The sequence below is a fragment of the Xenopus tropicalis genome, chromosome 4, assembly GCF_000004195.4.
Source record: "Xenopus tropicalis strain Nigerian chromosome 4, UCB_Xtro_10.0, whole genome shotgun sequence".
NCBI classification, from domain to species: Eukaryota; Metazoa; Chordata; class Amphibia; order Anura; family Pipidae; genus Xenopus; species Xenopus tropicalis.
Genome location: NC_030680.2, coordinates 9,907,249 through 9,935,169, shown reverse-complemented (window position 1 = coordinate 9,935,169; position 27,921 = coordinate 9,907,249). Strand labels below are relative to the sequence as shown.

The 27,921-nt window shown below is 45.9% G+C and overlaps 1 protein-coding gene across 1 annotated transcript in view; it reads right to left on the bottom strand.

Annotated features, from left to right (window-relative positions):
- hsd17b12 (hydroxysteroid (17-beta) dehydrogenase 12) overlaps positions 1–15,176 on the bottom strand; it is a 51,654-nt gene extending 36,478 nt beyond the window's left edge. Inside the window, exon 1 of the mRNA NM_001017234.2 lies at positions 14,953–15,176. Coding sequence (NP_001017234.1) covers positions 14,953–15,130 — 178 coding nt within the window. The 5' untranslated portion in view covers positions 15,131–15,176. The remainder of the gene's footprint in view (positions 1–14,952) is intronic.
- Positions 15,177–27,921: the final 12,745 nt, after the last annotated feature.

Below are 27,921 nucleotides of genomic sequence, written 5' to 3'. Positions count from 1 at the left end.
TCGAATTGAAAATATGGCTTGACTTTGCCTAGGGCAAATCCCATGGACTTCTATAGAAACTCACAAGCATTTACTGTGGATGCCGAAGTTTTACAATCCAGTTTTTGGGTTTTTTGCACTTGATAAAGACATTTTTGAACAATAACTTAAATTTAAGGGTTTTTTTTGTGCAAACAAACTTGAATCGAGAAAAACCCCTTGGTATTTGGCCATATCTATCAAATCCCAGACCAAATTCTGGATTCGGTGCTCAATGAGCAAATTTTAATTGCCATTTATGACCTTCAGGACTGAAGGCCCCGTACAAATAATGTGTTTTTCACACAATATCGATGTATTGGATGAAGCATATCATCTGATATTGTACAAAGGGAAAATTTTCCATAATCGATAGGTGGATTGTTTGTTTTTTTTTTACTTTGAATTTCCAACTAAGACTAAATTATCTTGAGAAGCAATTTTAAGAGCAAAACACAATTTGTAGCGCAAACCACAAAGCCCATTTATTCAGAAAAGACATTTCTGGTAGAAATTTCAGCCTCCCGATTATAAACTGGTTAAAAAAAAAACGTGCATCATTTCTGCTCCAAGTACGATGACCGGTCCACGGTTTATTTTTGGAAACGGACGAAAATTGCAAATGAAAATTACCCCCTTCTATTAAATTCTAAAGGGAGCTTTGAGGCTTTTTTGTCCTTCTGAACGCTTCGCGCAGGAGTAACAATAATAGTGAATACGTAAGCAGCAACGTACGTGGAAATGAGTGAAACGCGTGACGCTAAACATCAGAGAAATGAAACAACCAAGTGAATAAATTAGAATAATAATAAATAAAAAAAAACTCCACCTTGCACCTTCATTCATTCTAATTTGAGGTGGATGGGTAAGAAATAAGGGGGTCGGTGTTAGAATGTAGGGGGGGCACAAATGAGGAGTAAATCTGATAATGAGGCTGAAGGGAACAGGGCTGTGGAATATTTATAAAACCGGATTGCCTGTCACACAGACACTGATGAATATTTTTACAGGATAAAAATGGCAATGAAGAGTCTAAAAATAAAGCACTCTGTTGCAGACCTGTCTGGCTTAGCTACGCCACCGGAATACAAACACTCTCGCTGGCACGTCTCTCCAGAAAGGATCTGCAAAGAGAGGGGATTAGAGAAAGGGGGGGAAAAGAAAAAGGGGAGAAAAAAAAATTGTGGATGGTGCTCGGGTCGTATTGAAAAACTAAATCTGAAAAGAAATTTGTATTGGTTTTGCCTTATGTCGCTGATTCTTGCTTCTCTTTTTTATGAGCAATATCATTGTACCAACTTAATATCATTAATATCATTATGCCAAGGAAAAAGTCAAGGCAATAAATCTAGGGAAATTCCAAGTTTGGTTCCAGGGTCGGATCACAGACAAATGGCAGTAGGAATGCACCAAATCTGGGGTTTCGGGGTTTGGCCGAATCCTTTGTGAAAGATTCAGCCAAATAGTGAACGGAATCCAAATCCTAACGCTTCAATTTAAAAAAACAAAATGTTTACTTCCGCGTTAATTTAACCAAAAGTCACGTGATTTTTAAGGATTCGGACTGGGTTCGGCCAGACGCTTGAATGCAAGTCCTGCTGAAAGAGGCCGAATCTTCGCCAAATCCCGAAATGAATGCTGGATTTGGTGCATCCCTAAGGGCTGCGACGGACGGGGAGATTAGTCGCCCGCAACAAATCTCCCTTGTCGAGGGCGACTAATCTCCCTGAAATGCCATCCCACCGTCTTGAATTTAAATTGCCGGTGGGATGGCATACGCGGCACGGAGATTTCCCGAAACTTTGGCGACTTCGGCGCTGCGTATGCCCTCACACCGGCGATTTACATTCAAGATGGTGGGATGGCACTTTGGGGAGATTAGTCGCCCCCGACAAGGGAGATTTGTCACGGCTCTAAGGGCTCTGGCACACGAGGGAGTTTAGTCGCCCGCAAAAAATCTCCATTGTATGTATATGACATCCCACCGGTGAAAATGTAAAATTTGCAGAAATCGCTGAGGCAACTTTGGCGATCGCGCCGCTGCGTATGCTATCCCACCGGCGATTTACATTTTCGCTGGTGAGATCGGGGCGGTTAGTTGCCCGCAACAAGGGAGATTTGTTGTGGGCGACTAAACTCTCTCGTGTGCCCGAGCCCTAAGGGTGAAAGACACACAGAGCTACTAGTAGCAGCTACTAAAATACACAATGTTGATAGTTTACCGATAATTGTTGTGTATTTTAGCAGAGGCAGTTCTCAGTATTGTCTATGGCAGGGGATTTTTCTGGAGAAAAAGTAGCTGCTACTAGTAGCCCAGTGTGTCTTCACCTTAAAACAGCCACCATTTAAGAGGAGAAACAAGCCAACATCACTAAGGAGTGCCAAATAATTTTGGTTACATAACCGTTTTCTCCTGAGACCAGGGCTATAGTTATCAAACAGACGCCCGAGGACCTGCACTCGGCAGCAGCTTTAGGGGTGCCTATTTGGAACACACCAAGACAAAATTCCCCCCAGTGAGTGTGTTCTATAGGCACCCCTAAAGCTTGCTAGAGTTAAGGTAGAAAGGGGGTACCCTGAATACAGCCCTCCTTTGGGGGCTTGGTTTGAAATTGGTTATTCACTGTATTTTTAATACTACTGTTTATTTTAGGAACCATTTTTGCTATTTAAGGGGGTCGAGGAGACTCATTTTTGGGTCTGACCCAGCATTCAAATAAACTGCTGGGTTGGAAAAAAAATAAAAATATATGTCCCCCACCCCAAAAGAATTGCTTTTACAGAAGCCAATGGAACTGGGCTCTCTGGCAAATAGGGTGTCCTGTCTGTCTTAGGGCAACTATTGCCAAACAAACGCTTGTGGGTAAATTACATGGAAGTCAATGAAGGTTTTAAATGGAAAAAGCACAGCAGCTCTGGTTATGGTTAGGGATGCACCGAATCTGGGATTCTGCCTTTTTCAGCAGGATTTGGATCTGGCCCAATTCATGTCTTTGGCCAAACAGTCCTTAATATCATGTGATTTTTTGTTGCAAGTCCAAAAACCCGCACGGTAGTGATATGTGGGTCGAGTTTTTCTCATCCCACACCCGATCCTAACCGGCCCACTCCCAGCCTGAACCCGACCCAGCTAATCCCCTCTATTTATAGACCCGCGCCACGAGGGGGCGTGCACGCCAATGAATAAGAGAGAAGCCAGAAGGTCGCCCGTAGCCTGAAAATGTAATGTGGAGGTTGACCTGAACCTGCCCGACCCGGTTATCGGCCCATCCTCACTACTCTGCGGTTCTTTGCCTTAATTTGCACGTGCCAATTAGGGTTCAGATTAGGAATGCACCAAATCCACTATTTTCAGATTCGGCCGAACCCCCGAATCCTTCCTGAAAGATTTGCCAAATACCGAACTGAATCCTAACTTGCATATGCCCCGCACGTAAAATTTTCAACTTCCATGTTCAGGTGACAAAATGTCACGTGATTTTTAAGGATTTGGTTCGGCCAGGAACCCTGCTGAAAAAAGGCCAAATCCCGAACTGAATTCTGGATTCGGTCCATCCCTAATTTCGATTCAGTATTTGACCAATTCTTTCACAAAGGATTTGGGGTTTGTTTGGATATTAAAATAGTGGATTTGGTGCATCTCTTGCTACGATACTAGGGATGCACTGAGTCCAGGATTCGGTTCTGTATTCGGCCAGGATTCAGCCTTTTTCGGCAGGGTTCGGATTTGGCAAAATCCACGGTCCTGGACCGTATGCTAATTAGCATTTGGAAGGGTTAAGTAGCATATGCTAATTAGGATTCGGATCGGTATTCGGCCGAATCAATCGGGGTGGATTCGGGGGTTCGGCCGAAAACAAAAAACTTTCTATGGCCTTTTTATCCAGATATTCTCTGCCCCAAGCAGAGAGCAGTATGACCTGTTTTTTTTTCTTTTAATATGTTCGGGGGGGGGGGGGGGGCATTACCACTGTCATGCTAAATTGCCCTACACCATATGACCCAGTTCCATGACCACAAATGAAAGGATTTTCTTTATCTGCATACACACTTAATGCTAATAAAACAAAGCAAAATACCGCCTTCCTTATTGTGGAGAGCAGTTATTACCAGTAGCAAAGCATTATGGGAGTTGCAGTGGTACTAGGGATGAACCGAATCCAGTATTTGCTTCGGTATTCGGCCAAATCCACGGTCCTGGCGGAACCAAATCCAAATGAGCATAAATTAGCATATGCTAATTAGCATTTGGAAAAATTAAATGTTATGGGAAAATTTTTTTAACCCTTCAGGATCCTAATTAGCATATTCTAATTAGGATTCGGTTCGGTATTCGGCCGAATCCATCTGGGTGGATTCGGGGGTTTGGCCGAACACAAAAAACTGGGTTCGGTGCATCCCTATACGGTACTCATCTAGATATGGGTTACTGTATGGTGACACACATGCTCTATGGCCTTTATATCCAGATATTCTCTGCCCCAAGCAGAGAGTAGGATGACCTGTGTTTTTTTTTTTTTTCTTTCAATGTGTTCGGGGGGGGGCATTACCACTGTCATGCTAAAATACCCTACCCTGTATGATCCAGTTCCATGACCATAAATGAAAGGATTTTCTTTACCTGCATACACACTTATTGCTAATAAAGCAAAATACAGCCTTTCTTATTGTGGAGAGCAGTTATTACCAGCTGCAAAGCATTATGGGAGTTGCATTCCTAACATCTGGAGCCAAGCATGGCATTCTTGTAAGAGCTGCACTTACTAACAAGCTGGAGCAAAGCACAGAATTCTGGGAACTGCCACTCCCTGCTGAGCATTATGGGAATGGCAATTCCTAATGGAGCAAAGTAAAGAATTCTGGAAATAGCAAGTGCCAACTAGCTGCATAGCATTCTGGGATGTGTAGTTCCAAACAGCTGGAGGGACACATAACGGATATCACTGCACGACCCTATAATTAACGACTTGGTCGTGACGGCAACAGATGTCTTTATGGTGTTCTAGGCTGTTCTCATCAGCGCCGTAGTCATAGAGAAAGGACAGAACAGTCCATCTGGTGTCCTTGTCCCCTCGTGCATTTGCTTATTAGGCTTTTCTGAGCAGTAATGGGGCGGAGGGGGACACAAAGTTTCCGTGCCGTTTTGGCTGAGAAGTAACATTTGGTCTATTTCATTGATAAATCAGGGAGTTCTCTTGCACCTGTTCAAACTGCAGAAAACGGCAGCCCGTGCTCATAGGCTGGCGCCCTCCAATCAGCTGCGAGCGCCGAGCCTTGCTTTTGTTGTCAAGGCAGGATTTTCCTGCTGCCGGCTCTCCAGCTCCCTCTGTTCTGCAGAGAACAGATTTTTTTTTTTTCTATGGAAAAAAAGGTTTCTGAAATCACGGAGACTGGATCATTCATAAATAAAAAAAATGGTCGGGTCGTGAGCTCGAAGGGCAGATTGTGAAAGAGAAACCGGATTCGGTTTAAAGGGTATACAAACCCCCAAAATAAAACGGTGCCCCGTGGCAGAAACGGCGATTCCGAGCAATATTCCGATATACATTCATTAGGAACTTTGCGTGGTTTTAAAGCTATTTGTGATTATATCGGCAGTTGGAAGTGGCTACCGGTCGGCCCTGTTGACACTAGGAGGCAACTGTTTAACAGCGTTAACGCGTTTCTCGCTTGTTACATTGTTGCATTTACATAGAAGTAGTATGACTTGCAACGCTTGCCAGAGGGGCAGCAATGGAAGTGAGAGTGATAGTTGTGCTTTTTTTTAGAACTTCCCTCACCTCAAACAACCCAAGCAAAATCCAAACGCGTGTCCTTAACTGGCTGTATGGCTGCAGTGCAATACCAGCGCCTACCTGCCCTCTAATCAGCACCAATCAACAGGGGATGCCTTCGCAACAGACTGAGCACTTAGAATCTCGTGTGTGTGTGTGGGTGGATTGGGAAGGTAAAAATGCCTGCTTGGCACCTAATACCCAAGGGGTTACAGCAAAAACAACACAAAAAGACCAAGAAAAAAAAAACACCGTCAATGGAGAAACTTGAATCGAGCTGGAATTTTGTTTTTCTTTTGGGGCTTTGACCAGAACTTGATTTAGATACATGGATCAATCAAAGGAAAAGGCTTGGGGGTCACATACTGCTAGGGTGCATCTGAGGGCCATTCAAATTATATTGCCCCCCACTGTGTTTATCTGCTGGTCCCCCTGCCCCGACTCCAAGAAGAAATGGAGGGCTGAGATGGTGGTTTGGCCGCATCACTTCAGTCCCTAAGCTCCGTGGCGGTGATTGCTGAGCGTGCTCCTAGTCTGCAGTCACCGCCATGGAGTGTACCAGCAGAGGTAACGTTCCCATAAACCCCTCCGCACAACCCTACACGTACAGCGGAACAACTTAAGGTGCCCATACACCTTGAGATCCGCTCGCTTGGCGACATCTTCTCCTGATATCCCCCACCTAGAGGTGGGCGATATCGGGAGAATCCAGGCTAATTCGGGGGCCAAACGATCAAATTATAATGACGGGTATAGGCAAAGTCGGTCCGGAGGCCGCATCAACGAGCCGATCAACTAGATTTTTTAACCTGTCCAATCGAGATCTGCCCGATTTCAGGCCAGATATCGGTCGGGCAGGCCCGTCGGTAGTGCCCCTACACGGGCCGATTAGCTGCCGAATCAGTCTAAGGGAACGATATCGGCAGCTAGAATCGGCCCGTGTATGGGGACCTTTACTTTAAGCCAGTGATCCCCAACCAGTGGCTCGGAGGCAACATGTTGCTCCCCAACCCCTTGGATGTTGCTCCCAGTGGCCTCAAAGAAGGTGCCCATTTTTGAATTTCTGGCTTGGGGGCAAAAAAAACCATGTGTACTGCCAAACAGAGCCTCCCATAGTCTGCCAGTTCACATTGGGCTACCAAATAACCAATCACATCCCTTTTTGGGCACCCCCTAGGAACTTTCATGCTTGTGTTGCTCCCCAACATTTTTTATATTTAAATGTTGCTCACGAGTAAAAAAGGTTGGGGACCCCTGCTTTAAGCAGTAGGTAAATGCAATAGGCTAGGAGTTTATAACCAGTGGGGGTGAAGTTAGTTCTTCTTTACATAGCAACCGGACCGGGTCCGGAGTAATCATTTCAGATTTTCCTTGATACAGATGCCCAAAGTACCTGGCCAATGTACAAAAAAATCATTTAGGTCACTAAATCATGACATGTATATCATGACACCTCTCTCCATTTACTACCTTGTCCTATTGGAAATAGGTCATTCAAACCACTGCTTGGACCCAGAGCAACAAAACAACTACAGAGCTGTGCAACAGAAACAAACATGAAAAATACACACATCCATTACGCTCAACCCGACTGTTGGCTGACAAAAAAAGGCAAAAAAAACTCATCTAAGCTGATGGCAGCCTAGGAGGCTAAGTCCCATAAATAAAAATAAATAATTATCAATCTATGGCCACGTTATCAGCTTCCTGGCAGCTCTGTATTTAGGTCCGGTACCACTCTAGGCACTGGAACTAAATACGTCCCCCACCCCCGGATGCGGAAGTGATGTCACGTGCCCACTGCGCATGACATCAATTCCGCATCTGCTGGGGGGATTTATAATTAAAAAAAAAAAAAAAGAAAGAAAATCAACTATATAGGCACCCCAGGGCCAGCCCCCAAAAACTGCCCAAAATACAGCCCTTGCTTACTGGCCCATGTATGGGGAAAAGCTGGAAAATTCTAATGGACCCCTGGATTGGGGCAGGAAGCCAAGCAACAACCTGATTTGCTCAGCAATTGCTTGGGCAATGTGGCAATATTCACTTATCTATGTGCAAGAAGGTATGAAAATTAGGGATGCACCGAATCCAGGATTCGGTTCAGTATTTGGCCTTTTTTCGACAGGGTTCGGATTCGGCCGAATCCCTTGGGATGGATTCAGGGCCGAACCCGAAAAACTGGATTTGGTGCATCCCTAAAGAAAATGAGCACTGAGGAAGTTCTACAAACACAGTAGAACCCCAACTTTACATTTTCCCACTTTTCAGACACCCAACCCCGATGAAAGTAACATTTGGGTTCTTCCTATATAAACCTCCACTAGGCATGGTTGACCCTCTGCTGCCAAGGACACCTATAAAGAGACCCACCAAACCTCCCAGCTGGTACCAGGTTGGGCACGTGGGCAGAGAGATAGGTTATTTTAAAGGGACGGCTTTTCTTTGTAGAAAAGTTCTTAGTGGAAAAGTACCAAGCACATTGTGTGAGCTCCCTTCCCAAGAAGAGCGGAGAGACAGACAGAGACACACCACGAGCCCGCGGGGGGAAAAATGAGCATCGGAGAACTGTATTCGACAGTCTCTTCTGCACGCTCTGCCCCCCCCCACCTATTCCCCCCCCCCCCCGCGCACGTGTACAAACCAATGCCACTGTCACATGACACGGCTTTTCTAGGGCTCAGCCACATCGAGTCATTGGTCCTTTTGCTCAGTGAAGAGATTACATTCAGCACAGTGTTCCTGATGCATGAATGGGCTCACACTTCAATTCATACAGGCAGAGCTTTCCCATTCCCAAATAAATAAAAAAAATTCTATCTGGGGCACATTAATAACAAACGAACGGAACTGTTGACGAATGCTGTAATAGGCGCCCGGAAGAAGAAAAAAAAAAAAACATTTTTTTTTTTTTGCAATGAAAAAGAGATTATGGAAATTAAAATATTTTTTAGGACTACTTTGGGCACATTTATCAACACTGTGCAAATGTGTCCATGGGCAGTAACCCATAGCAAATCAGTCAGTGGCATGGTAGAACAACGAATGCAACAAATTGGTTGCCATGGGTTACTGCCCATGGGCAAGTTTGCTCAGTGTTGATAAATGACCCCCAGTGACTCTCTGGGGGCAGCCTGCCTAGGTCCACACTCTATGATACAGGTATCGGACCCCTTATCTGGAAACCCATTATTCAGAAACTTCTGAATTACGGAAAGGCCATCTCCCATAGACTCCATTTTAATCAAATAATTCACATTTTTAAAAATGATTTCCCTTTTCTCTGTAATAATAAAACAGTACCTGTACTTGATCCCAACTAAGATATAATTACCCCTTATTGGGGCAGAACAGTCCTATTGGGTTTATTTAATGGTTAAATGATTCCCTTTTCTCTGTAATAATAAAACAGTACCTGTACTTGATCCCAACTAAGATATAATTACCCCTTATTGGGGCAGAACAGCCCTATTGGGTTTATTTAATGGTTAAATGATTCCCTTTTCTCTGTAATAATAAAACAGTACCTGTACTTGATCCCAACTAAGATATAATTACCCCTTATTGGGGGCAGAACAGCTCTATTGGGTTTATTTAATGGTTAAATTATTTCCCTTTTCTCTGTAATAATAAAACAGTACCTGTACTTGATCCCAACTAAGATATAATTACCCCTTATTGGGGGCAGAACAGCCCTATTGGGTTTATTTCATGGTTAAATGATTCCCTTTTCTCTGTAATAATAAAACAGTACCTGTACTTGATCCCAACTAAGATATAATTACCCCTTATTGGGGCAGAACAGCCCTATTGGGTTTATTTAATGGTTAAATGATTCCCTTTTCTCTGTAATAATAAAACAGTACCTGTACTTGATCCCAACTAAGATATAATTACCCCTTATTGGGGGCAGAACAGCTCTATTGGGTTTATTTAATGGTTAAATGATTCCCTTTTCTCTGTAATAATAAAACAGTACCTGTACTTGATCCCAACTAAGATATAATTACCCCTTATTGGGGGCAGAACAGCCCTATTGGGTTTATTTAATGGTTAAATGATTCCCTTTTCTCTGTAATAATAAAACAGTACCTGTACTTGATCCCAACTAAGATATAATTACCCCTTATTGGGGGCAGAATAGCTCTATTGGGTTTATTTACTGTTTTAATAATGTTTTTAGTAGACTTTAGGTAGGAGATACAAATTACAGAAAGACCTCTTATCCGGAAGACCCCAGGACCCAAGCATTCTGGATAATGGGTCCCATACCTGTTCCATACAATGTAATAGCTGCAACCATTCCTGGCAGGCCCGGACTGGCAATCTGTGGGTCTGGCAAATGCCAGAGGGGCTGCAGTCACTAGTTATTGGGCCTCTGTGCAATTAAAGGGGTGGTACACCTTCAGGTATATAACTTCTTTTAGTATATAATAAAGCGTATTCTTAGCAAGTTTTCATTATTTTTTTTTATATATAGTTTTTGAATGATTTGCCTTCCTCTTCTAATTCTTTCTAGCTTTTAAACAGGGGTCACAGACCCCAGCAACCATGAATTATTGCTCAGTGAGGCTACACTTTTGTTTTTATTACTTTTCTTTCTATTTAGGCCCTCTGCTATTAATATTCCAGTCTCTCTTTCAAACCACTGCCTGGTTGCTAAGTTAATTTGGACCATGGTAACCAGATAGCTGCTGAAATCCCAAACTGGGGAGCTGCTGAACAAATGAACACCAACTGCAAATGGTCTCTACATCACCAAAGGCCTTTTATACAGGTCATAGGACTCCAAAGTGACTTCTAATATCCTCATATTTTACAACAGGGGGTACTTCAGTGAGTCATGTGACATAAATTACATCACTAAGCTCTGATTATAACTGATGACATCAATAGGCACCATTTATGATATCATTTACAGTTTGGTCCCATAGGCAAATGACCAAGATCAATAAAACTTTCTATCAGGGTTGTCAAACAAGGAGCCTCCATTGGCTCTTGAATGACAACTCCCAGCATCCTTTAGCAGTAATCTACATATGAAACCAAGTAATAACCTCCAATTAAGAGCTGCATTAAAATGATATTGACCCTTATTCCAACAGGCCTCTTTACATCCAAGTGGGATTCCCTATTCCAAGATGGTTGCCCATTCCTAAATGTATATATCCCTCCACTGCACTAAAATAACTGGATATAAGAACATAAAGCAGGTACCTGTTGATTGGACAGACTCAGTTACTATGATTCCTATTTCATTTATAGAACAGGCAATTTACAGAGAACTACAGAGAATGCGTAAATCATTCTCATCCGGTAGAGCTTACAATCTAAATTCCCTATTACATTTACAGAATAATACATCAGGATCTTTAGGCTGATGCCCCATGGAGCAAGTTAGTTGCCCGATCTGGTATCACGGGCGACTAAACACGCCAAAATGCCTTTCCACCGGCAACAACAGGGGTCGTCGATGGAAAGGCCTACACGTGGCTAAAATGATCAATTAATATTGCCAAGTGGTGCTTTAAAACCTGAATATAATATAACAGAGAGCAAACGGACTGTGAGATAATTCCATCTCTGAGTTACAGCCTGAGTTTAAACCTTTAATGCAGATTCCCCCCCCCCCCCCCCAGAATGCACGAACAAAACAAAAATCTGTGTGAGTTTGTCCTTGTAGCAATAATCCCTTTCATTTACCGGTAACAATCCCTGCAGTGGCAAAGATGGTCAGTAGATGGCGCTAAAGAGCTCTACATACTGTACAGTATGAACGGGCAGGATAATCCGATTCTGCTTGGCACGACTGGGTACGGTGCCCCCTTCACACTGCATTACTATATTCATCATATGTAATATTACTCAAGTGTGGGAAAAGCTGGGGTGCCAGGCAAAAATTTTAACATTGTTTGGTCAGTCAGGGGCATAATGCCAATTGCCAATGGTGTCCACCAACCCTGCTCTACCTTATCAGTACAAGTATGGGGGGGAGCAAGGCTATTCTGGGGGGTTCCCTTGCTTCAGATGGGGGTCCTGTAGTTCATGTATTATGGTATTGTCATGTATTTTATGGTATCTCTGTACAGACAACGAGCAAACTTAGGGGGCTGTTCCTGCTGAATTGTGCTTAGTACAGGGGAATCCCTATGATGCCATAGTTTTATGGAATCTCTCTGTACAGGCTATGAGCAAACTTAGGGGGCTGTTCCTGATGAATTGTGCTTAATACAGATGAATCCCTATGCTGCCATAGTTTTATGGTATCTCTCTGTACAGGCTATGAGCAAACTTAGGGGCTGTTCCTGCTGAATTGTGCTAAGTACAGGAGAATCCCTATGCTGCCATAGTTTTATGGTATCTCTTTGTACAGGCTATGAGCAAACTTAGGGGCTGTTCCTGCTGAATTGTGCTTAGTACAGGGGAATCCCTATGCTGCCATAGTTTTATGGTATCTCTCTGTACAGGCTATGAGAAAACTTAGGGGGCTGTTCCTGCTGCATTGTGCTTAGTACAGGGGAATCCCTATGTGCCATAGTTTTATGGTATCTCTCTGTACAGGCTATGAGCAAACTTAGGGGCTGTTCCTGCTGAATTGTACTAAGTACAGGAGAATCCCTATGCTGCCATAGTTTTATGGTATCTCTCTGTACAGGCTATGAGCAAATGTAGAGGGCTGTTCCTGCTGAATTGTGCTTATTACAGGGAAATAATTAATACTTTGGCTTTGTGATTCTACTTTGTGTGTTTTATAGTAGGCAAATCTTTGTGCATCCCTGACCCCATTACTGCAGAGTACAGTCTGGGTTTATGAAAGTGCCAATATATACTCAAACTTACGCAAGGAACTGCCGTCCACGTTCATGACGTAAACTTAACAAGTCTCATCTAATTATTGAAACATTTCTAATTAGGGCTTCCCATCCCGCACAGCAACCCCACAGGCAGTATAATACACATACAAAGCACTATACAGGCCTCATTGGAGGCATACGGAGAATACCCAGCAGCCTCGGTCCCACAGCCTGTCCCTGTATATGCAGACCCACCTTCTCATCAGTCTCCCCCACACGTACCAAGCCTCCTCATTACTCATATAGTCCCAATCCACAATAAAACTCAAACGTCAATACTGGCCAATACTGATCACATTCCTGCTTCCATACTGACCAACCTTATCTGTGAGGCCTGTTGGCTAATCCGGTAAAGCCCGGCAGGACCCCATTGAGCCTAATAAATGTGCCCAAACACCGCACTTATTTTGTGGTTATTGCTTTTATGTGAAAACCAATGTATATAAAATATATTTATATATATCTACAGGCAACATTTACAGTCACTTGTATAGCCTGGGTACATACCCCACATTGTAACTGAACCCTTTTCCGATCATGTCTCTAAGAGCCCCCATTCTTTTGCACATCCTTCCATTTCCCTCTATCTTTGTACCCAGCCCTGCAGTGTCCCAGCTTGGCTTTTGCCACCATCTTTATCACCTTTCCTTTCCCTATTCCACTTCCCCTCTCCTTAAGTTTCTCCTTTCCTTTGCATCACCTTGTTTCTTTCATTTAAACCACCCTTCTTCCTGTCCCCCCTCAGCTTTGCACATCTTCCATCTACCCTAGTACCCCCCCTTTCCTGTTTGTGCCATCCCTTGCCTGCCTCCACCTCCCCTTGCACCAGCTCCACCTTGCCCTACACTGTCCCCATGTCTCCACCTTCCCCTGAACCTCCCCCTCTGAAGTTTCCAGCATTCCTTGCACCGCCCCTGTTCCTGTCTCCACCTTCTCTTGCACATCTCCCTTCAGTCTCCACCTTACCTTGTGCTGCCTCTCTTGGATCCCCACTATGCCCTGTACCTCCCACAATCTGCCCCCAACTTCCCTTGCATTTCCCTTTCGACATCCCCCCGCACTTCTTTCCTGTTTCTGCCTTCATTTGCACAAGCCCCTCCTTTCTTCACCTGTTTTAACCCTAAATTGCACCCCTCTTTTTTTCACCTCTCCTGCAACCTTCCCTTGCAATACCTCCTTTCGAGCTTCCACCTTCTCTTGTGCGCCTTCCACCTCCCCTTGTCTCCATCTTCCCCTGCACCCCCCCCTCCCTTTTCCTGGTTTCATCTTTCTTCGCACCTCACCCTTTCCTTGTTTCCCCTTCCCCTTCCTTTGCACCTCCCCTTCATGATTCCACCTGCCCCTTTCCTGGTTTCACCTTCCCTTGCACCTCCCCCTTTCCTTGCTTCCCCTTCCTTTGCACCTCCCCCTTTCCTGGCTTCCCCTTCCCTTGCACCTCCCCCTTTCCTTGCTTCCCCTTCCTTTGCACCTCCCCCTTTCCTGATTCTACCTTCCTTTGCATTCTTCCTTACCTGATTACCCCTTCCCTGGTTTCAACTTCCTTTGCAACCCCCCTTCTTTCCTGGTTTCACGTTCCCCTTTCCCTTGCACCTCCCCCTTTCTCCTTCCCTTAAACCCCCACCCTCCTGGTTTGACCATCTGCTTTCTTTGCACCTCCCCCTTCCCTGTTCCCACCTTGCCTGCACCTGCCCCTTTCCTGGCTTCAACTTCCCTTGCACCTCCCCCTTCCCTGTTCCCACCTTCCCTTGCACCTCCCCCTTCCCTGTTCCCACCTTGCTTGCACCTGCCCCTTTCCTGGCTTCAACTTCCCTTGCAACCCCCTTGGTTACCGGTTGCACCTCCCCCTTCCCTGATCCCACATTCCTTTGCTCCTCCCCCTTCCCTGATCCCACATTCCTTTGCTCCTCCCCCTTCCCTGATGCCACATTCCTTTGCTCCTCCCCCTTCCCTGATGCCACATTCCCTTGCTCCTCCCCCTTCCGTGATCCCACATTCCCTTGCTCCTCCCACTTCCCTGATCCCACATTCCTTTGCTCCTCCCTGTCTCCACCTTACCCTGCACTGCCCCCCCAGAACTTCTCTTGTGCCACCTTTCCCCCTGTCACTGCCCAGCACTATTTGCACATTCCCGCCCCACACAGTAGGCAGTTGGCCCCACACCCTCACAGTAACAAGCCCAGCTCCCCAGCCTACTCATCCCTCCATGGACTCTCTCTCTGCCTTCTCAGCAGTTCCTGCCCAGCTGTTTCATTCCCTAACCCCCCCCCCCCCCCACAGCTCCCTTTTTATGCCTGGGACAAACTCACCTGCCCATTTCCCGATCCTGGGGCCCACCTGCGCTCCACTCCCCAGTACCCAGACCCGGGCACCGTCCAGCAAGCACCATGCAGCCCTCAGCCCCCACCAGACGGCCGCTACCACACCCAAGTACCAGAAGCAATTACAGCCAGGTACCGGGACCTCCGCCAGGGACTCCGTGGCCATGTCCCACGGGAAACACGGGAATGGTTGGGCTAAATGGAACGGCACCCGGAAGAGCAGCTGAACACCGTGTGTGAAGAGAAGAACAAGGCTCCTGTCATACAGAAACCACACCTACTCCGCCTACAACTTATCCTCCGATTGGCTCTTGTCATTTTCATTCATTCTCGAACTGCCCATTTCGCCATTTTCGCAGTGTTAATTGGGCGAGACACCTTGCGAGATTAATTGGCGGATTATCGCCTCAATCAATTGAATCCGCCCATAACCTCTGATATTCACCTACCATTGGTTAATCGTTGCCATGGCTCCTTAGCCTACTGTCTTTCCCGCCCACGCTAAGCGGCTTTGCGTTTCCTAACTCCTTTCTTATTGGCAGATCAATCTTCGTCCCTTAGCAACGGCCCCCCTCTTGGTATCCCACGGAGCGACATCTTCATTCACAAAAGAGGTAAGCGGGAGGTATCTGTGATTGGCTGAAGGCGCTTGTTACTATGACTGAGGTGAGCTGTGATTGGTGGACTGGATGAGGCCAGGGCGGCCTTAGCCGCTGGGCTTCTGTCAGTCTGTGCCATGTGGTGGGCTCACAGTAAGGCCTATTCAAGTGATGTAGTTAAATAGTATGGCAGATAGTCTGGTAGAGTGGCCATACGAGATTTATTCACAAAGGGTAGATAAGTAATAGCTAATGAGTTAAAATATGAGGTAAAACTCTCTCTTGCAATGTATTGCTCATGATTTATATCTGAGGAACAGGTGAAGAGACTACTGCACGTCACAGCATCTAATTCAGGTGTAAAATGTGCTACATCTGTATCACCTCTCCCCAACCAAATATTCCTCAACTTAGTCACATGTAATTACTGGTAAAATAACCTCAAAATGAGGAAATTTCAACCTTTAGCAAGTTGAGCCAAGGAATTAAAAAATAGAAAATATCTTGATTCGCTATGAATTATGGGAAGTCAGAATTGTGCAACAGTATCAATTATAGTCATGTAGCTGTGTCTATAGTATGGCAGGCATGGGGTAGCACTATGTCTGGGTGCCACAGACACTAACTATTTATTGGGCTGGGGGGGGCTGTTTGTGCCTCTGGGTACTGGGAATGCCAGGGGGGCTGTAAGGTGCCACAGACAGTCACTATTTATTGGGCTGGGGGGGGGGGCTGTTTGTGCCTCTGGGTACTGGGAATGCCAGGGGGGCTGTAAGGTGCCACAGACAGTCACTATTTATTGGGCTGGGGGGGCTGTTTGTGCCTCTGGGTACTGGGAATGCCAGGGGGGCTGTAAGGTGCCACAGACAGTCACTATTTATTGGGCTGGGGGGGCTGTTTGTGCCTCTGGGTACTGGGAATGCCAGGGGGGCTGTAAGGTGCCACAGACAGTCACTATTTATTGGGCTGGGGGGGGCTGTTTGTGCCTCTGGGTACTGGGAATGCCAGGGGGGCTGTAAGGTGCCACAGACAGTCACTATTTATTGGGCTGGGGGGGGCTGTTTGTGCCTCTGGGTACTGGGAATGCCAGGGGGGCTGTAAGGTGCCACAGACAGTCACTATTTATTGGGCTGGGGGGGCTGTTTGTGCCTCTGGGTACTGGGAATGCCAGGGGGGCTGTAAGGTGCCACAGACAGTCACTATTTATTGGGCTGGGGGGGGCTGTTTGTGCCTCTGGGTACTGGAATGCCAGGGGGGCTGTAAGGTGCCACAGACAGTCACTATTTATTGGGCTGGGGGGGGCTGTTTGTGCCTCTGGGTACTGGGAATGCCAGGGGGGCTGTAAGGTGCCACAGACAGTCACTATTTATTGGGCTGGGGGGGGGCTGTTTGTGCCTCTGGGTACTGGGAATGCCAGGGGGGCTGTAAGGTGCCACAGACAGTCACTATTTATTGGGCTGGGGGGGGGCTGTTTGTGCCTCTGGGTACTGGGAATGCCAGGGGGGCTGTAAGGTGCCACAGACACTCACTATTTATTGGGCTGGGGGGGGGCTGTTTGTGCCTCTGGGTACTGGGAATGCCAGGGGGGCTGTAAGGTGCCACAGACAGTCACTATTTATTGGGCTGGGGGGGGGCTGTTTGTGCCTCTGGGTACTGGGAATGCCAGGGGGGCTGTAAGGTGCCACAGACAGTCACTATTTATTGGGCTGGGGGGGGGCTGTTTGTGCCTCTGGGTACTGGGAATGCCAGGGGGGCTGTAAGGTGCCACAGACAGTCACTATTTATTGGGCTGGGGGGGGGGCTGTTTGTGCCTCTGGGTACTGGGAATGCCAGGGGGGCTGTAAGGTGCCACAGACAGTCACTATTTATTGGGCTGGGGGGGGCTGTTTGTGCCTCTGGGTACTGGGAATGCCAGGGGGGCTGTAAGGTGCCACAGACAGTCACTATTTATTGGGCTGGGGGGGCTGTTTGTGCCTCTGGGTACTGGGAATGCCAGGGGGCTGTAAGGTGCCACAGACACTCACTATTTATTGGGCTGGGGGGGCTGTTTGTGCCTCTGGGTACTGGGAATGCCAGGGGGGCTGTAAGGTGCCACAGACAGTCACTATTTATTGGGCTGGGGGGGGCTGTTTGTGCCTCTGGGTACTGGGAATGCCAGGGGGGCTGTAAGGTGCCACAGACACTCACTATTTATTGGGCTGGGGGGGTGCTGTTTGTGCCTCTGGGTACTGGGAATGCCAGGGGGGCTGTAAGGTGCCACAGACAGTCACTATTTATTGGGCTGGGGGGGGCTGTTTGTGCCTCTGGGTACTGAGAATGCCAGGGGGGCTGTAAGGTGCCACAGACACTCACTATATATTGGGCTGGGGGGGCTGTTTGTGCCTCTGGGTACTGGGAATGCCAGAGGAGCTGTAAGGTGCCACAGACAGTCACTATTTATTGGGCTGGGGGGGCTGTTTGTGCCTCTGGGTACTGGGAATGCCAGGGGGGCTGTAAGGTACCACAGACAGTCACTATTTATTGGGCTGGGGGGGCTGTTTGTGCCTCTGGGTACTGGGAATGCCAGGGGGGCTGTAAGGTGCCACAGACAGTCACTATTTATTGGGCTGGGGGGGCTGTTTGTGCCTCTGGGTACTGGGAATGCCAGGGGGGCTGTAAGGTGCCACAGACAGTCACTATATATTGGGCTGGGGGGGCTGTTTGTGCCTCTGGGTACTGGGAATGCCAGGGGGGCTGTAAGGTGCCACAGACAGTCACTATTTATTGGGCTGGGGTGGGCTGTTTGTGCCTCTGGGTACTGGGAATGCCAGGGGGGCTGTAAGGTGCCACAGACAGTCACTATTTATTGGGCTGGGGGGGCTGTTTGTGCCTCTGGGTACTGGGAATGCCAGGGGGGCTGTAAGGTGCCACAGACAGTCACTATTTATTGGGCTGGGGGGGGGCTGTTTGTGCCTCTGGGTACTGGGAATGCCAGGGGGGCTGTAAGGTGCCACAGACAGTCACTATTTATTGGGCTGGGGGGGGGGGCTGTTTGTGCCTCTGGGTACTGGGAATGCCAGGGGGGCTGTAAGGTACCACAGACAGTCACTATTTATTGCGCTGGGGGGCTGTTTGTGCCTCTGGGTACTGGGAATGCCAGGGGGGCTGTAAGGTGCCACAGACACTCACTATTTATTGGGCTGGGGGGGCTGTTTGTGCCTCTGGGTACTGGGAATGCCAGGGGGGCTGTAAGGTGCCACAGACAGTCACTATTTATTGGGCTGGGGGGGCTGTTTGTGCCTCTGGGTACTGGGAATGCCAGGGGGGCTGTAAGGTGCCACAGACAGTCACTATTTATTGGGCTGGGGGGGGGCTGTTTGTGCCTCTGGGTACTGGGAATGCCAGGGGGGCTGTAAGGTGCCACAGACAGTCACTATTTATTGGGCTGGGGGGGCTGTTTGTGCCTCTGGGTACTGGGAATGCCAGGGGGGCTGTAAGGTGCCACAGACAGTCACTATTTATTGGGCTGGGGGGGGGCTGTTTGTGCCTCTGGGTACTGGGAATGCCAGGGGGGCTGTAAGGTGCCACAGACAGTCACTATTTATTGGGCTGGGGGGGCTGTTTGTGCCTCTGGGTACTGGGAATGCCAGGGGGGCTGTAAGGTGCCACAGACAGTCACTATTTATTGGGCTGGGGGGCTGTTTGTGCCTCTGGGTACTGGGAATGCCAGGGGGGCTGTAAGGTGCCACAGACAGTCACTTTTTATTGGGCTGGGGGGCTGTTTGTGCCTCTGGGTACTGGGAATGCCAGGGGGGCTGTAAGGTGCCACAGACACTCACTATTTATTGGGCTGGGGGGGCTGTTTGGGCCTCTGGATATTTGGAATGCCAGGGCCTATTTTGAATCCCAGTCTGGGCATGCTGGGTGCCAGTGCCTGTAGTATGTCAGGACTGTTCAGGGGAATGGCATTGTGTCTGGGTGCCAGTGTCATTAGAGCTGTGTGAGAATGGCATTGTGTCTGGGTGCCAGTGTAATTTAATTGTGTCTGGGTGCCAGTGTCTGTAGTATATTGGATATGTGTGGGGAAATGGCATTGTGTTTGGGTGCCAGTGTCTGTAGTTTACTAGATCTGTGTGAGGGAATTGCATTGTGTCTGGGTGCCAGTGTCTGTAGTATACTAGATCTGTGTGAGAATGGCATTGTGCCTGGGTGCCAGTGTATGTAGTATACTAGATCTGTGTGGGGGAATGGCATTGTGTCTGGGTGCCAGTGTCTGTAGTATACTAGATCTGTGTGAGAATGGCATTGTGCCTGGGTGCCAGTGTATGTAGTATACTAGATCTGTGTGGGGGAATGGCATTGTGTCTGGGTGCCAGTGTCTGTAGTATACTAGATCTGTGTGAGAATGGCATTGTGTCTGGGTGCCAGTGTCTGTAGTATACTAGATCTGTGTGAGAATGGCATTGTGTCTGGGTGCCAGTGTCTGTAGTATACTAGATCTGTGTGAGAATGGCATTGTGTCTGGGTGCCAGTGTCTGTAGCATACTAGATCTGTGTGAGAATGGCATTGTGTCTGGGTGCTGATGTCTGCAGTATATTAGATCTGTGTGAGAATGGCATTGTGTCTGGGTGCCGATGTCTGTAGTATGCTAGATCTGTGTTGACAAGGGGCATTGTGTCATGGTTGTTGCAAGTGTCTAGTATATCTGTGCTAGGGAATGGCATTGTGTATCTTATGCAGAGCTGGACTGGGGAAGGTCCTTGTGCCTTTTGCCAAAGTTGCCTTAAGGAGGAACACTACATGCCAGGGTATGTTATATGCAAAATCAGTGCTAGACATTGTCCCTTGGTGCAGCTCTTTGTAGTATGTCAGAACTTTATTGGGGAAGGGTATTGTATCTTGGTTCTGCTGTCTGTAGTATGCCAAAGTGGTGCCAGGAAAGGTCATAGTATCTGGGTGCCGCTGTCTGTAGTATGCCAGAATGGTGCTGAGAAAGGCCATAATGTATAGTTGCCAGTGTATTGTGTTTTTAAACTGTACTAGGAAAGGGCATTGTTTCTGGGTGGCAGAGTTTGGGGTATTTCAAAACTGTGCTGTGGTAGGACATTGTGTGTGTGTGTGTGTGTGTGCCAGGGTCTCTTTATGCCACAACTGTGCTAGAAGGAAGCAGTGTGTGTGTGTGCCAGGGTCTCTGTATGCCACAACTGTGCTAGGAGGAAGCATTGTGTGTGTGTGTGCCAGGGTCTCTGTATGCCACAACTGTGCTAGGAGGAAGCATTGTGTGTGTGTGTGCCAGGGTCTCTGTATGCCACAACTGTGCTAGGAGGAAGCATTGTGTGTGTGTGTGTGCCAGGGTCTCTGTATGCCACAACTGTGCTAGGGGGAAGCATTGTGTCCATATCTGTAGTATGCCAGTGCTGAGGTAGGTAAGGCCAGTGAGCGTGACTGTTTGTATTATGCCAGAACTATGCTATGGAAGGGCATTGTGTATGGGTGCCAGTGTCTATATTATGCCAAAGCTATACTAGGGAAGGGCATTATGCCTGGGTGACATTTTGTCTTGGTGTCCGTATCTGTAGTACGTTAGAACTGTGCTAGGGAAAGGTGGTGCCAGGCAAGGGCAGTGCCCCTGGGTGCCAATGCCTGTAGTTTGCCAGTGCTGAGTTAGGTACAAGCTTGTGTCTGAATATCTTTGTCTGTTGTATTGTCTGCTGTATTCCCAAAAGGATGAGATTGTGTCAGGGAAGGGCATTGTCTGTATGACAGGGTATGTCGTATGCAATGTTGTGTCTCAAAACAAAGCATATGGGGGATTTTTGAGTGTCATGGCACTATGGTTCAAGTTCAGGTGGTCCTGGATAATGGAAGCACCTGTGGGTTGTAGCCCGTGCAGTGCTTTTTTCAGACCTCTTTATGGATTGTCATTTTTCATGAAATTATCATTTTAGATGGTCAGGCAGGGGCAGCGTCTGGATTTTCCCGGCGGCCCAGTCCGACCCCGAATTTGCCCATTGTCCAATTGTTTGCAGGACCAAGCAGGTAGTTTTCCTAGCTTCAACTAGACGCTATCGCTTCAAATGGTCATTTTTGTTGATGGAAAAATTGTACTTTTAAACTGTCATTTCAGGATGAGCTTGGTCCTATGATAACGGAAAAATCTTTTGAAAATCTTAACATGTATGGCCAGCTTAAAGTAGAAGGAATGGTAAACACTAAGTAAGCTGTATTAGAAAGGTCTATGTAAATACAGCCATAAACACTTACAGAACTGCTGCTCTGAGTCCTCAGTGAAAAGAAACCACATTTATTTCCTTCTGTTCTGTACACATGATCTTCTGTGTCAGACTTCCTGCTCTCAGAAAAAAAAATCCTTCAGGGCCCGGCACGAGTCTGCTCAGTTTGCTCCTCTCTCCCCCTCCCATTTCTGCTGTAATCTGAGCTGAAAGCTGTTCCATGCCTGCACTGCTGCCTGAAAGTGAAGTCAGACCAAGCTAAAACGGCAGCTTCTAGGGCTGGTTACTCAGGTATGGTAAAGCATTCTGCAGAATAAATATATATAGTGTAAATAAATATAGTGTTCTAGCTATATTACCATGTTCATAAATGTCCAACCGATGCTACTGAGGATGCAGCAGTGTGTCTGGGTTGTGTATGAATTAGCCATCTTGGTGGCTTCATGGAAGGAATCCCTCAGTGTGGGAATCTAACCATAATGCAAGATCTTTTTTTTTTTTTTTCCTTCAGATTGTCCACATATTCAACTTGACTTCTCCACTGACTGTGATGAGTCCTGTGCCACTAAAGACAACGGAGGTTTGAATTTCTTGAATTTCCTTGTTGACAGATCATGTTTTGTTTGGTGACAAAAGTAGTTCTCCAGATGGCATCAACTTCTTGAGTCAAATCAGAGGATCATAATAGGGCCATCAAGAAGTGCTGGCTCTTACCACTCCTTCATGCATTGATGGGTGGCATCATTTGGGCAGATTTGGAGCCTAGACACCTGAACTGCCCCATCTAGGTTTGAGCCAACCTTGCCCATATTCACCCCAACCCAATGCACTCTCTGGTGTGGACATAAATATTCTTTAAACTTGCAATTCATGCAATTTTAACCCATAATTAGCCTCCTGAGGAGTAAACTGACCAACTGGCTGGAAATTTGAAATGACAACTCTCCTGCATATTTTCTATTATTATATATGAGGGTGTGGCACATTTTGCTTCCTTTCAGTGTGACAAAGTGCCAGTGACACTAGTATTTTCCATGTAATGCCCTTGTCCCACTGTCAGAAGAAGCGTGGCATATTAGGGACCCCCTGGTCAATTTGTGGTATAGGGAGTCTTTTTCTTTAATTAAATACTGTTGCAAATCCAGCAATTCTTCAGCATTCGAGCCATCTTATTGCAAAGCCCTCAGTTCATACTGCATGCACATAATGTTATTTTATTTCTAATTTACACTGTTACACAGCAAATAATTCACTCTACCTTTTAAACTTTTATTCTTGAACCAACAAATGTATTTGTAGCTGTAATATTGGTGTGTAGGCGCCATCTCAGTGCATTGTGCCTGAGTCTGAGCTTTCAGCCAGCGCTACACATTAGAACTGGTTTCAGCTAACCTATTGTTTCTCCTAGTCCCAAGCCGGACTTGGATTTCTTGTTCTGCTGATCGGCTGCTGTGGGTGAGGGGGGGGGATATCACTCCAACTTGCAGCGCAGCAGTAAAGTGTGCCTGAGTCTGAGCTTTCAGAAGGAGCCGGCGCTACACATTAGAACTGCTTTCAGCTAACCTATTGTTTCTCCTACTCCCATGTAACTGGAGGAGTCCCAAGCCGGACTTGGTTTTCTTACTATTGAGTGCTATTCTGATACCTACTGGGAGCTGCTATCTTGCTCCCTTCCCATTGTTCTGCTGATCGGCTGCTGGGGGGAGGGATATCACTCCAACTTGCAGCGCAGCAGTAAAGTGTGAGTGAAGTTTATCAGAGCACAGGTCACATGGCTTTGGCATCCTGGGAAATGAAGAATATGGCTAGCCCCATGGGAAAAACAGAGTACATTTTATACATACAGTACTATATTATATTGTTATCATTGCGGAGTTAAAGTTACTATACTAGATTATGGACTATTTTCATACACTACAAATATTTCAAATATTAGAAGAGTATACATTATTGAGCTGTTACTTTATGGCCTATACTACACAATTATGAGGAAAATGTTACTAGCTGCTACTATGTCAGTATAAGCGTGATGCGCCTGTGGCATGGTAGTTCTCTTCCCTCCATTTGGGGCTGTTCAGTCAGAGCAAATGATTTAGCCTGTGATCTTTGGACTTAACTGTCGGCTAAAAGCAGGTCTCCAAAAATAGCTAGCGCTATAGCATAGGAGAGCAAGGTGCTGCGATAGTAATGCTAAACACTACAATGGCATGAGGTTTGAGTATGGCATTTCAGATGAGGCCGAAATCTTAAAGGAGACATATTGGATACATGGAAAAACCCTAATCTTGTAGGCAATTATGAATAATATACGGTACTGGTTTCACTTTGGGCTAAAGATTAATCCTATCTGTAACAATGGCCCCTTTATTTTTGACGCGTGACTATTCTTTTGACGCGGGCAACAATCTTTGGATTTTTTTCCCCACCGGATTTTTTCATCAGAAAACAATCCGCCAATGGCGAAATGTGGAAATTTGCCATGAATCCATGCCTGGTGAAACATTTCGCCCATCACTACTCTCTATAGATCCTATCAGCTCTCTGTCTGTGTTTCAAGAGAAGGGTGGGCGTGTCTTAACAGTCCCTGCCAGAAGCACAGTAGGGGGGGATAGCGAATCACAGCCCTGCACTCACACAAGCACAGACAGGCTTTAGTTCCCTATCAGGTCAGCCTAGCTGCTGATTGGTTCTTATTCTACAGTGCCGCCACCTCCCCCCCTGCACACCCAGAGAATTCAGCCAGCAGGAAGTGGAACAGATGGGCGGGACTAGTGGGGTTTTGGTGGAATTTCTCAATAAATCAGTCCGAAACACAACTTTTTGAAGCACAATCCTTCTATATTCAGAGAAGTATAATTCACTGGTACATTCTTATTTTTTATATGATATGTCTCCATTAAAATCACTAATAATAATAAGAAAAACCTTGCACTATAGTTTCTTACAGGGTGCACAATGAGTAATTTATAAATGCAATTAAATACAATTTCCTTTAAAATTATGTGAAGTAAAAAACATTTTTAAACGCACGCTTCTATTTAACCCATAGAGATTCGGTTTTGGTATTCGGCGAATCTTTTATGAAGGATTTGGGGTTCAGCCAAACCCAAAAATAGTGGATTCAGTGCATCCCTAATAAATAAGGTCTGAAGGAGGCAATACACGGTAAGATTCACTCGTTTGACGAGGTTTCCCCCAGTATATCTTCCAATGCACAGGTCGATGTGGTGCATCGCAGATGAAATTTTCAAAGTGCCCGATCGCACGACCCACTGATATCAGTTGGCATTGGAGCACCAGCATACACGTACTAGATAATCGTACAAAATATAAGGGACTTCCGGGTCACGCTGGTACGCGCACGTGCCAAACTAATCGGCCAGGAAGCATGCCGACACTGGGTTTTGGCGACAAACGCACCCCTTTTTAAACCCACTGAGGGAGTCACTCAGGGATTTGTTATAGGCCTAGCTCCTCCCTTCTTTCGCTACCTCAATGTTTTGTGACTTTCTGCCTGACTTTGATTTCTGGGCTACTGACCCTCGACCTGATTCTGGATTTGCATGAACTCAGCCTGCCTCGACTTTTCCTTGTTAAACAACTACGCTTTATTCTTCTGCCTCTGATTCAGACACTCCTCGTATTGAGCCTCTCCAGGCCCAGTTGCCTGCAGTGACTCTTCACGTGATCGAGCTCCGCTACCAGGTACTCATTACACAAAACTTCCCTGGTTCTGTACGTTGGTTATGTTTCCAACAGGGCTACTTTGCAACAAGGGCGATTTATTCCCAGGATTCCAGTATAATGCAAATACGCACTGCAACTTGTGGATAATGCCCCAACAGAGGCCCAAGTTAACAGCCAGTTTTCTTGAATCAGGCTCAAGTTGAACCAATGCATGCCAATGTGCCCAGCATCAATAAAGTCATTCGCTTTTGCTTTACTTGGTTCCGATTCCCTAGATGCAACTTCGGCGAGGACCCTAGAACCAACGCCAGATCCATGCTGGAAGTCGTACCAGGGAGCCCTAGTGTTCCTACTGTGTGCAAACCATCAGAAAAGGCAGAATGGTTACAATGGCACTGAACGTGAGTTTGGTATATTTCACAATAGGAAAGCTATTTGCTTTAGATCTCTAGCTTTGCTCATATATAGTTTTACATATCTGAATCTAGTAGTCACACAATAAAAACAAGATAATATGTTACCTTTGGTATGCAACATCTTAGTCCAAGGTTCATTATGTCTTACACCAGCAGCCATCAGCCGATACTTGCTAATGATTAATAGCATTTTGATAAAATATTATTTTTACCAATACGAAGTTTCATCGTTTTTTATTCTAATTCACAACTATATTGTCCACTAAAAAAATGAATAGGTTTATTATATTCAGTAAATAAGATAAAAACAATTCATATTTTTTCTAACATATAGAATGTTTTGCAATGTCCATGATAATTTCGTTAAAATTTCACGGCTTTTTTGTGGTTTTCTTTAACCACGAAAAAGTCATACTTTTCGCAAAGACTAGAACCATTTCGGAATTCATTCAAGCTTTGGTATTGTGACAATTTTTTTGCCAGGTTGGATCTGTCGAGTGCCATTGAGTCCTATGGAAAGCTTCCAAAATCATACATTGAAGGTTTCAAAGCCAGAAAGGCTTTCGTGCCGTTTACGAACGTTCGGACCCGAAAATTCCATGACTTTCGGAAGGCAATTACGATTTTTTTGTACGACCTATAAAAGCATTTTGTGACTTTTGAAAGGCAGTTACGATATTTCCTTGCAACCGATAAAAGTATTTTCATGACATTTTAGAACATCAGAAATTATAGCGGTTACTCCGCTATAATACTCCATATCGTGATTTTGACCACAAAAAAAACGGATTTTAGTGAATGGGCCCCATAATGTCATGAATTTCCGGTGAAAGCTTATACAGATGACATTCCCTGGTCCCCTAATGTGCACCTATTCACTTGTATTCTCTCATTTTGCACCAGAAAAACTCACCAGTCACTACCAGGCCCACTTGGGAGATAAAACTTGACTTGCAAGCGAGATCCACTTCTTCAGGGGTTTATTTGGGGAGGTGGAGGGGTTACATGCTTAAACTTTGGATCATTGCCCCAGAACTCTTAGTTTGGTCCCTTCAGAATATAGCGCAGTTTACAATGTAGTTTATATTATAAACACATAGACCAATGGCCAGGTTGGTGGAAATGAACAAATATACATTTTTATACATTTATATTTTGTTATATTTTATTACAGTATGGCCTGAACTTCTACCATATGCCAACATATTACAGGATTTAAAGCATTCTGGGAGCAGTATTCTAGCATCAGGAAAGGTGAAAACTAAGTAAGCTTTATCAGAAAGGTTTATATAAATACAGCCATAAGCACTCGCAGAAACGCTGCACTGAGTCCTCTATCAAAAGATACACAGGATTTCTTGTCTCCTTTTTGGGGAACAAGTTCTTTGGTATCAGACTTTCTCTCTTTTAGGGCTCATTTAGGGTTGGGGCTTGAGTCTACTCAGTTCTCTCCTCTCTCCCCCTCCCTTCTCCTGCTCCCCCCTCCCATAAGAATGCATAAGAACTCACTTCCCCCACCCTTAGGAATGTGTGATCTTCCAATTGCTATAACTGCAGCAGGAAGCTACCAAGACCAAGCTAAAATGGCAGCTGCTATCAGAGGGAGCTTCTAGGGCTCTTCGCTTAGGTATAGTAAAGCTTTCTGCAGAATAAATATAGCGTTCTAGGTGGCACTAATGTGGCAGTAAAATGTCAAAATGACTTTCCTTCTACTTTAAGTGTGAAGACGCACGGAACTACTTAGTATGCCAAAATATACCCCTGCCATAGACAATACTGAGAGTTGCCTTTGCTAAAACACACGTAGAGACAATTATCAGTAAATGATCTGCATTGTCTGTTTCTGTAGCTGTGACAAGTAGCTGCTACTAGAAGCTCCTTGTGTCTTCACCCTAAAACAACACCGCTTAATGTCACCGCCACTTAATGTAATGAGATTCTCCAATAGAGATACCTGCTGGGTATTGTGTACAATTCTATCTGGCTCTGAATACCCTACTAATGTTTGGCTACAAAATTAAAAAAAAAGATTACAGACATAA